This window comes from Macrotis lagotis, chromosome 3 (genome assembly GCF_037893015.1).
Source record: "Macrotis lagotis isolate mMagLag1 chromosome 3, bilby.v1.9.chrom.fasta, whole genome shotgun sequence".
NCBI lineage: Eukaryota > Metazoa > Chordata > Mammalia > Peramelemorphia > Peramelidae > Macrotis > Macrotis lagotis.
The window spans coordinates 293,090,497-293,102,389 of NC_133660.1; the positions used below are offsets into that span (position 1 = coordinate 293,090,497).

Here is an 11,893-nt window from a genome sequence, read left to right on the forward strand (position 1 = left end):
CATGACAGCTGTGAGAACCCAGTAGAGTTTTAACCTAAATTTATAGTAGACTCTGTCAAGGATCTTGCCTGATTTTCTCCATCTTATTTCAGCAGCATGTGCAAAGGTGAAAAGACAGAAAATGTGGGAGTGTTCCAAGACCAAGATTTGATGGGGTAAAATCAGCAATATGAATTGCTAGGGAGGAAGACATGCAGAGTTGAACTGAATCACCAGAAGGTCAAATTGGAAAGACAAGGGGAAAGTAGCTAGGCAGGAAATATGATCAGGGAAATAGCAAGGAATTAGAGGTCATAGTACAGATGTAATGTCAAAATATGAAATTAATACTCTTGTAAGTATTAGCTAATTATAACATCACTTAGGGGCTCTATTTAGTCTAAACTTTAATTAATTCAACACTTAAAAACTCTTAGATTTATTGAATTTTGAATTCTGCTAATGTTTGTCGTGGCAACACCAGACTAATATGGCCAGTGGGTTAGAGGTTCTGTATCTTTGGGGATTATCTTTTGTTTATATGAAATGCCAATTATTCAATTTAAAACAACTTCTTGGGGCAGCTAGGTGGTGCAGTGGATAAATCACCAGCCCTGGAGTCAGGAGTACCTGGGTTCAAATCTGATCTGAGACACTTAATAATTACCTAGCTGTGTGGCCTTGGGAAAGCCACTTAACCCCATTGCCTTGCTAAAACCTAAAAAAAGGAAAAAAACCCTTCTCTTTGAGTAGTCTTTAACTTTCTGTATTTCTGTCAACTGACCTTAAGGCCTGGCATTCCTTCAACTTGATTACTAAAACATAGGTGCCACTTTTTAATTAATTTATTTATGTAGCATTTTATTTTTATCTAGTTATATGAAAAAAATTTTAATTTTCATTTTTAAAACTTTGAGTTCCAAATTCTTTCCAATCTTCCCATCCTACCCTCCTTCACTGAGAAAACAAGTAATTTGATAAAGATTAAAATGTTTATTAATGCAAAACATTTCTATAATAAGATATGAAATAAAACATAAACCCCTCCCACCAAAAAAGAAACCTCAAGAAAAATAAAGGAAACAAAAATGCATGATTCAATCTGTATTTGGACACCATCAGCTCTTCCTCTGGGGATGGATACCTTTCTTTACCTTGAATGTTTCAGAGCTATCTTAGGTCACCAAACTGCTAAGAAAAACTAAGCCATACACAGATGTTCATCCTACCATATTGTAAACTGTATATTTCACATTGCATTAGTTCATGGAAGTTTTTCAAGTTTTTTTCCTGAGTGCACTTGCCATTATTTCTTATTACAGAATAGCATTCCATCATAATGACACACCACAATTTATTCCACCATTCCCCAAGAGATAAGATCCCCTCAGTTTCCATTTCCTTGCCATTGGAAAAGAATAGCCATAAATATTCATTTTTTGTAGCTGTTCATAAATCTTGCTTTTTTGTTGATTTATTTTTTATGATTACAATAGTTTTATTTTGAGATTAATCATAAATCCCCATCCCCCCCCCAAAAAAAAAGCATGGGAAAGCTCAAGAATAGTGAGAGAGAAAAAAAAAATTGTACTTCAAGTCTGTGTTCAGATTTCAATGTTTCTTTCTCTAGGATGAGTTGTCTTCCCCTTCATAGACACCAGAGAAGTTGCTTTGATGTTTTTCCCACAGTTGCTCTCACTAGCTGTATTTCCCTCCACTCTATTCCTCCCCACTCTCATTTATTCCATTCTCTCTCTCCTTTCATCCTGTCCCTGTTCTATCACCTATTTCCCCCTTTCCCTCCCCCCATTCCCCTTTATCCCATCCTTTTCATCTCTTTTTTTTTCATGGGTATGATAAATTTCTATCTTCAGGAAAGGATTGTCTCACTTGGGTAAAAGGAGAGCATTGCACAGTGAAGCAGAGTGCAGGGAAACCAAGGGAAGGCTTTAGGGGCAGAACAGATAAGCAACTGAGACCCCCTGGTTCTTAGCTTAGCTGGTCAGTGGAACAACGGGCTAGCTAGGAGGCCTCCAGTTCCAGCACAGAAGGCATATTGTGACTTCTGGAAAACTGGCGTAGCAGGAGGGTGTAGGCTGTGCAATGCCAGCATAGGGATCAAGTCATCAGCATCTGAGGTTCCTGAAAGAAAAGTCAGTGACCTGAAATCTGACCCTCAACATGAGAAGCATGAGACTGTGCTCCCTCTGTCCCAGGAGCAGAGCCCCAAATGTCCTTCCAAAAATGATGGATAAGTGGATTTCAGAAAAACTGATACGAAGTACATGAACTGATTCAGACTAAAATGAGCAGAAGAAGGAGAACATTTTAAGCAGTTAGAGTAACACTGTATGATGATCAATTATGATAGACTGAGTTCTTTTGATCCATCCAAAACAATTCTAAAAGTCTTGTAGAGGAAAATGCCATCCACATCCAGAGAAAGAACTATGGAGACTGATTGCAAATCAAAGCATTCATTTTTTCTCATGCTTTTTCCCTTTTGATCTGATTCTTCTTTTACAACTTGATGAATATGGAAATATAGGTAAAATGATTGTACACATTGGACATATATCAGAATCGTGTTGTCTGAGGAAGGGTGAAGGGAAGTGAGGAACAAAGAAAATTTGACACCAATGAAAATTAAAAACTTGTAATTGCAAAAAATAAAATTAAATAAGATAAACAATAATGGCATTAAAAAAGAGAGAATTTGAAGAAAGTAAACATAATTCCTGTGATCAAAGAACTCATGATGTCTAGACAACATTTAAATTAATTTACAAACAAGAATTACCTAGCATATATTGAAGGTTTTTATTTTTAATGGTGTGACTGGAATTGAGATGGAGCATCAAAGACTGTCAAGTGGAATTTTCATTAGGACTTGAAAGAAGGCTACACCGGTTTCTGGAACCCAGAAAATATATTGAATGAAAAGACAGGGTGTTACTGTTTGAGTCCATCTTCTGTCTTCACAGTGACAGTAGTGGAGTGGGATGGACAGGCTGAGAAAAGGAAACAAATTTAAAAACTATATATTTATTGTTATTTGATTTACCAGTTGTGTTTTTGATTGATGACTTCCAAAGCAATGAAAATGGTGTCCACTCACAATGAAATTTTAGGCAACTTTCTTTGACTTTCTCCTTCCTCTTCTCGTTTGCTTTCTTCTTGTTTTATTCCTCTTCTTCTTTATTCTCCTTTTCCTCTCTTCATCAGAATGAAGCATATTCAAAGGAACAAATATAGTTCCTTAGCCCCAAACAAAATTAATTTCCCTTTTATACTGATATTTTTTCAGAGAATTTGGCACTTAACTTTTTTAAATGTGGAAATGACACTTTGAGGATTATTAAGTTTGTAGTATATTGAAAAAAGATTAGTGATGACATAAAGAAAATTTTCTCTCTCTCTCTGTTTCTGTCTCCAACTGTCTCTCTCTCTCTCTCTGTCTATATCTATCTACCTATTTATCTTTCTTTTTTTCTCCTCTCTCTCTCTCTGTCCTCCTTACATAAGGTAAGTCTCTGACCATGCCTTAGATGTCTTGGATGCATTCAACATTTCTACTGCATTTTTCTGATGCTGACTTTTAATTCAGGTGAATGGCAATGGTCTCAAATGGCATGTAGGGAGAACAGATCTGAAGTGAATAAGTTGATCCTTAAAGGATTAACAGATGCCCCAGAGCTTCATGTACTTTCTTCATCATGTTCAACCTCATCTACCTTACCACATCAGTAAGGGCCTGATCTAGGATTCTTGCCTCTATACTTCCATGGACTCTTTCCTCAGAAAACAATCTGTGAGGGAGTTTGGCTACTCTTCAGTCGGTTCTCCCAATCTGATGACTTAGGTTCCTCAAAGGAAACAAGATTATTTCCTATAATGGATGTGCTACACAGATTTTCTTTTTTGTCACCTTTGCCACAGTTGAAAGTTTTCTATTGGCTTCCATGCCCTATGATCTCCAAGTAGGTATATGTAAGCCCCTACCATAACATCAACTTCATATGCATATTGGACAGGTGGTCCTTTATTTGTGGCATTTTATATCCTTCCATAGTTACAAAAGTTACTGTTAGTCTCTCCCTCTTTATGTCCAACATGGTCCATTACTTTTTCTATGATGTTCCCCTTTTCTAACTATAACCTGCTGTTAAGTTCACAGAACCGAGATGGTAATATTTATTTTAAGAATATTCACAACCAAAGACATCAGCTTCTGGGATAAGAATTCATTATTTGACAAAAATTGTTGGGAAAACTGGAAAACAGTATGGTAAAAGCTAGGCATAGAGACCCACATCTCACACTCTAAACTAAAAAAAGGTAAAAATGGGTACAGGATATAGATGTAAAAAGTGATACTGTAGATAAATTTCCTAATGCCTAGGATTTTAGCAGTCAAAGCAATTAGAGGAATTAGAGCTGAAGTTCACAGCCCATATTTTGAGGATCTCATTTGACTATTGAAACTTCTAGAGAGAAGGGATTTCCTGATGAAGCATGGTATTTGAGAAAAAGAAAGATCATTAGCATAGTTCATACTCACTAGCAAAATATTCCTTGGATGGGGGTGATGTTCATCCATAATTATATCATATCATGACTTGAAAATTATGTTTATTAACTTCTGAAAGAAAGAGATTTCAAATAGAATTTCATCATGGTACCCCAATGAGAATCCTAATTTCTATTCCATTCTAACTAACCAATTCATTGAGCACTCTATATGCATTTTTATTTGTTTAGCATGTCCTTGAGATTTTTTAACATTTTCACTTTTCTGTAGGGTGAAATAAAGGATTTTTCAATATTAATTTGGTACAATGAATGATTGTGTCCAAGATCGAGAACCACTTAGACTATTTCTTGGCAAAATTGGGACATAGAGATAGCACTTATGATGATTAAAACCTATTGACTACTGCAAGGACAAAAGAGAGATTCTTGGGGCACTCCACCAGAGCCAAATTTATGATTTGAATTGAGCCATTGATCACTCTTTGAGTATCGTGATTCAACCAGTCTTGAGTGACCATAAATACATTCATGTCTAATCTTGGCAACTTGGTGACTCAGGGGACAGAGCACTGGCCTTGGAGTTAGGAGGATGGGAATTTGAATTCAGCCTCAGGCACTTGGCACTAACTAGCTATGTGACCTTGGGCAAATCATTTAAACCTGATTGCCTCTCATCCAGGGTCCTGTCCAGTCATCCTGATTCACATCTGGCTACTGAACCCAGATGACTCTGGAGGATGACATAGCACAGCATTCCCTGACTCCAATTCAGTTCATGTGCTTGTCATGACATCACCTCCCTGATGTCATGAACTTCGAAAATAAAGGACAAACATTATCTTGTCCCCAGAGTAGCTTGAGGGACTTTGTCAATTGCTTGGTTTAGAATTCAATAAACCATAGTTATAGTATCCCTTTGCTTCATTAGTACACTAGATTTTATGTGCCTGTACCATTCAGGAATCTTCTTCCTATGAAAACTTTTTAGGGACAAAGAAGGACAATAATAATTATGGTGATTTTTCAGATCAGGAAACTGAAGTACAGAAAGGAATATGATTAAAGTAATAGATAAGAGACAGACCTAGGACTCCAACTGACTCTTTAAACTCTAGGTTTCAATACTTTTTTTTTACCTGTACTCATTATGCCTTTCATATTTCAGTGTGATATTTGAATCGCACAACAATTACCTACACTATAGAGGTAAAAGTACTAGCCTTATTTGACAGGAGTGAACTGAAAAAGATACTACTTAAGTGCCTTCCTCAAGGTCCCATTGCTAGGAACTCTAGGCCAGGACTTCCAGAAAGGCTCTTTCTGCTTCAACTATCTAATAATGAACTAAAAACACAGAGGTAGCAATAGGAAAAGGATCCCTATGGACAATCAATGTTTGCTCCTCATGATCAGAGAAGAATTTAATGGTTTGTTTTCTATATTAGTTGGCTATCAAGATAATTATCTCCAAGGGGGCATAGTCTCCCAGGTCTGTATAAAGTCCCTCCCTAATCCTATCTTCCACCAAAGTCATCCAAATGCATTTCTTTGGGGTCACAATGCTATGAGAGGGAAGGAAATTATTTGATTTTCCTTGTTTATTCTGACATTCAACAAGAGGAAAGATCATTAAACCTACCAATTTCTATGTAACAGCAATGACCAAGGATGATCTTTCCAGATCTAAGAACATTTGAACATTTGGCATCAAGGATTGGGGGACACTTTTTCATCGTTTGAATTTCCTCCCTCAATCTTAAATTTACCATCTTTCCCTTAAAGAAAGCCATCAGTCTTTTCTCCCTGAGTCACTTATGTACATAAAAACTTAATTTAGAGTTTTATATGTCAGGAATTTGTTATTTATTTATATATCATTTATATAAAGAATCTGGAAGATTGCATTTCAGTCTATATAATCATGATGACAACATGAAGAACATTCCTCATAAGCTTATTGTGAGTCTAAATAAAATGTTTTACAAGCTTTCAAAGGCTTATAAAGGGCAGTGATTATTATGGACCAAGTTCCAGCTTTTGCCTCTCCTTGTTTTGCTTTAAGATATGAGGTAAAGTGAGAGGTGGTGGTCTGATATCGATCACTGAACAACAAATCATTGAATAATGATAAGGGTGAATTGTGTGGAGATCACAGTATTAAAGCCAGGCCAGATTGGAAATTAGACAGGCATGAAGTAAAGCCCCAGCTAACATCTTTTATTTATACTTTGCTTTAGAGTTTCATGAATGCCTTAAAGAAATGAGCTCATTTGAAACTCACAATAACTCTGAAAGGTAGGTGCTACTGTTGTCATTCTCTCTATTTTACAGATGGGAATACTGAGAATGGAAGAATTCACCTGAATTGTTCATATTTATTCAGCTAATAAGTATTTGAGGTAGGATTTTTCTCCAAGTGCTTCACAAATCTAAGTCCTTAGCCTTATCCATGAAGCTAACTGCCTCAATAAATTTGCTGATATGCTCTGGAGAGAATTATATCAAGATTATCACATATAGGTGTCAAAACCTATAAGGGAAAGAACAACTCTAGGTTTATAGACCTTAAAATTTTAGACTTTATAAACAATTTTGTTTTATGTAATATAAATTTTATTCTCTTATTGCAGAAAGATGAGACCAAATGTTCAATTTAATTTAATAAACTAATTTATTCAATGTAATTCACAAGGACCTACTAGTATAGCTGCTAAGGATTCAAGACAGATGTACCTTTAAAAATGTTTGTCTAATTTTAAGAATTTTTGCTGTTTTTGTGTGACCTTGGGTAAGCCACTTAACCCCATTTGCCTTGCAAAAACCTAAAAAAAAGATTTTTTTGCTGTTTTTCTTGTTGTAAGAGCATCAATGGCATCAGGATGGTGATGTCATGACTTACAAGGGATGTGGATTTAATCGAGACAGGGCTGAGCCAAATGACCAGCCTCGTATTCTCCTCTTGAGCCATCTGGGTCAAGTGGCAAGATATAGATCAGTTTGATTTGAGATGTCTCAGTTGCACTGGGAGGCCTTGGCCTTTTAAAGGTAACATCTTTCCCAGGTCTCAGATTTTCTGAGATTGTACCCATTCAGTGATTCTACTTAAGAAAAGAAGCAAGAAATAAACTCTTACTGAGTCAAAAAAATCCAAGAGGGGAAAATCTCTAGCATTTCTGGCCAAAACAAAAACAATTGCTATTATTCACACTCTGAGCCATGTGATCTCAGTAAGAGTCAGAGTGATAGAAATTTAAGGTGTAGTCCTTAAAAAAAGAAATCTAGCACATAAACCCCAAGATACCTTCTTTGATTTGGGGGAATCAAAATGTATATTCCTATAAGAACAAATATATGTATACACTCAATTCAGAGACTCAAGATATAATGGATAGGGGTGGCTAAGTGGCTCAGTGGATAGAGCACCGGCCTTGGAGTCAGGAGTACTTAGGTTCAAATCTGACCTCAGACCCTTAATTATTACCTAGCCATGTGGCCTTGGGCAAGCCACAACCCCACTGCCTTGAAAAATCTAAAAAAAATAAATAAAAAATATATAATGGATAGACAACTAACCTCAATATCACACATAGACAAACCAATTTATTTATATATATATATATATGTATATATATATATATATATATTAATTTCCCCTGAATTCTCTAATACTAAATTTTAGAGCAGGTACTGATCTGTTATGGTAGTAGTTTCCTCATTAAAAATTCCCTGTGCTAGTAAAATCATAGGTCCAATCCTAAAGGGGAAAAAAGAATTATCTTAAAAGAGCCTGGGCTCTCTTCCCCTCCCTACAATGGTTCAGGTTGTAGAGAGATTAGGATGGAAGCAGGAGGCTTGACAAAAAAAGATCATTTTCTCTTTCTTTTGCTCCTTGCCCCAAATTAGATTTAATCCAAGAAAGTCTTCAAAAGAAATCTTGTGATAGCACATGCCCAGATTTCCCCAAATGTAGTTTTTACCCACTTCCTGTATATTCAATATTGGCATTGGGGATAACAGTCTATTTCACTCTAAGTGAAATTAATGAGACATAAAGATCATGTATAGGCCCCCAAAAATAAACAGAGAAAGATGAAGCCACCTTCTCAATGAACCTGAACTTGGATTTTCTACAGGGACAGTCCTCTGTCATTCTCAGAGTCCAAGGAGTGACTACGACACAACTTGGTGACCAAGTCAGAACTGTAGTTTCTTTTAGTCATTGTTAGGCATGCTCATCATAACCCCTCTCCCCTTCCTTTTAGGGGGGGATTGTTGAATCACTTTACAATTGCACAAACAATGAATTAATGTTCTAATATTTTGCACATGCACTCCAACCTTTGATACTTTGCTCTTCTATCACTTTAGCCAATCTGGTAAGTATAAAACGATGTCTCAAGGTTTTTTAATCTGCATTTTTCTAATCAATAATGATTTAGAACTTTTTTATGTGACTATGAATTGTTTTTGATTTATTTATTTGAAAATTGTTTGCTCCTATTCTTTGAACTTTTATCATTTGGGAAATGACTCATATTTTTAGAGGCTAAACAAAGTTTTATTTCCCTCCATCATATTTTTACTTATCATTTTCCCTTTCTATCTCTTTTTGCCCTAACCAACTTATCTTTTCTCTTACAGTCTTATTCCTTTATTTTATTCCCCTCCCCAGTAAAATTTCCCTAATCTTCTTCCCCATCCTCATAATCTTATTCCCTACACCCTTTAAAGTCCCTTCCCCATCCTATTCCTCAGTCTTGTCACCCCTCTACAAATTCAGAAGACTTCTAAATGTCTTGAAATGTACAACCTGTTTCCTGTTCAATTTAGATGAGAGTAAGATTCCAATATTATCAACCTTCCCTACCCCACTCCCTGCCTTGTTTCTTCTGCATTAATTCATCCTTTCAAGTCTTGTTGTTATAATTTATTTATTTTTGCCTCTTTCTACCTAATTTTGTTTTTAGAATTAATCGTTCTTTTACAACCCAGTCATCACCTTTCTTTCAAACTACCTCAATGAATAAAACAAATTAAGAATATTGATAACATTTTCATGTATTGTGTATAAAGTTTAACTTTTATTAATTTGTCTAATAATTTATTAATTTATGATTTTATGTTTAAATTCCCATTTTTTCTAGTCTTTATATTAAAAATTCCAAAAAGGACTTTTTCGTCCTTCAGTTTATTGAAAGTTCTATATTTTCTGGATAAATTATACAACCTCAGCTACATTGCTTTTGAAAATATAACATTCTAGGGGTGGCTAGGTGGCACAGTGGATAAAGCACTGGCCCTGGAGTCAGGAGTACCTGGGTTCAAATCAGGTCTCAGATACTTACCTAGCTGTGTGGCCTTGGGCAACCCACTTAACCCCATTTGCCTTGCAAAAACTAATATACATACATACATATATATATATATATATATATATATATACATATATATATATATATATATAACATTCTAAAACATACATTTTTTTGTTAGAAGCTGCAAGTTTTGTGAAATCCTGATTATTTTTTGAAGTATTTAAATTGCTTTTATTTCTGATTGCAATATTTACTAATTTTGAAACTTAACATTCCTTTAAGTTTTCTTAAAATACTTCTATCATGTGCTGATCAGTGGAGTCTTTCATTTTTCATTCTAGTCTCTTTTTCTAGATGTTCAGGCAATTTTCTATATCTATTTGTTGTAATATTGGATCTAGATTATTTTTAAAATCATAAGTTTCAGGTAGTCTGACATTTCTTCTATTACCTCTCTCTAATCTGTTCTCCAGATTAGTTGTTTTTCTAATAATAAGTTTCAGATCCTCTTCTATTTTTTCTCTTATTCTACTTGCCCAATTCCAATTTTCAAGGAGTTATTTTTTATTATAATTTTGCTAATTATGTGATTTTCTTGGATTTATTTTTTACTAATTTTTCCTTTCTCTCTTATTTGATTTTTTGAATTTTTTAAAAATTTTCTTCCACATGAATTTTATAGTTTTCTTATTTTTTGTTTTTGTTTCCTATTATTCCCTTCTAATCTAATGAAATTGACCTTGCAGTTTTCTCCCCACTCACATTTTCTCATATGTATCAATATGTTCATTAGCTAGACTTTATGCCTAACAGGAAATTATTGTGCTTAGGTACTACTAACAATTTCCTTTTTTTAATGTAGGTGAATGAACTATGTCCCACATGGAGACTATGAAGAATAGAACAGAGGTGAGTGAGTTCATTCTCACAGGAATAACAGATACTCCAGAGCTCCAAATCCCCCTCTTTGTAACATTCATCATAATCTACCTCATCACTCTCATGGGGAACTTGGGGATAGTAGCCCTTGTTTTCTGGGACTTCGGCCTGCATACTCCAATGTACTTTTTTCTCAGTAACCTCTCTCTGGTAGATTTTGGTTATTCCTCAGCTGTCACACCCAAGGTCATAGCTGGTTTTCTCAGAGGAGGCAAGGTCATCTCCTACAATGGATGTGCTGCACAAATGTTCTTCTTTTCAATATTTGCCTCTAGTGAAATTTATCTGCTGACTGTTATGGCCTATGATCGACACACAGCGGTCTGTAGACCCCTACATTACACTACCACCATGACACCAAGTGTATGCACTTTTCTGACCATTATTGCATATGTGTGCGGACTTTTGAACTCTGCTATTGTCACTGGACAGACATTTGGCCTGTCCTTCTGTAGTTCCAATGTGGTCCACCACTTCTTCTGTGACATTCCTGCTATTTTGGCTCTCTCCTGCTCTAACATATACATCAATGAAGTGATAATCTTTATCTTAGGAGGATTCACTATTTCTTTTGGACTCTTGTTTGTCTGCATCTCCTACCTGTTTATCTTTGCTGCCATCCTGAGGATTCAATCTACTGAGGGACGCCAAAAAGCCTTCTCTACCTGTGCCTCTCATCTCTCTGTGGTGTCCATATTCTATGGGACAATAATCTTTATGTACTTACAGCCCAGCTCTAGCCATTCTATGGACACAGACAAAGTGACTTCTATATTCTACACCATGGTCATTCCGATGTTGAATCCTCTAGTCTATACCCTAAGGAATAAAGAAGTCCATGTTGCTTTCAAGAAAGCTATTTGGGGGCAAAGACTTCATTAAGTTTGACATTTTTCTTAAAAATAAACAAAAACTGGACCTTCTTTTGCTAGACTCTAACCCCCATGTCATGTTCTTTTCTAGATTACTCTTAAACTTAGATCTCCTTTTCTATACACAGTGTAATATAATAGAAAATGAATTACATTTACATTTAGGAGAAAAATGCAAACAGAAACACTTACTGGTCATGAGACCTTGGGAAAACCTTTATCATTTAATTGTAGGTTATTAGTGGTAAGAACATT

At 35.5% G+C, this 11,893-nt stretch overlaps 1 protein-coding gene across 1 annotated transcript; it reads left to right on the forward strand.

Moving 5' to 3' along the window:
* The first annotated feature begins 10,709 nt into the window (after positions 1-10,709).
* On the forward strand, positions 10,710-11,648 carry LOC141516705 (olfactory receptor 5B2-like). The gene has a single exon (XM_074227700.1). It carries the CDS (start codon positions 10,710-10,712, stop codon positions 11,646-11,648), a length of 939 nt encoding a protein of 312 aa, XP_074083801.1.
* The last annotated feature ends 245 nt before the right edge of the window (positions 11,649-11,893 follow it).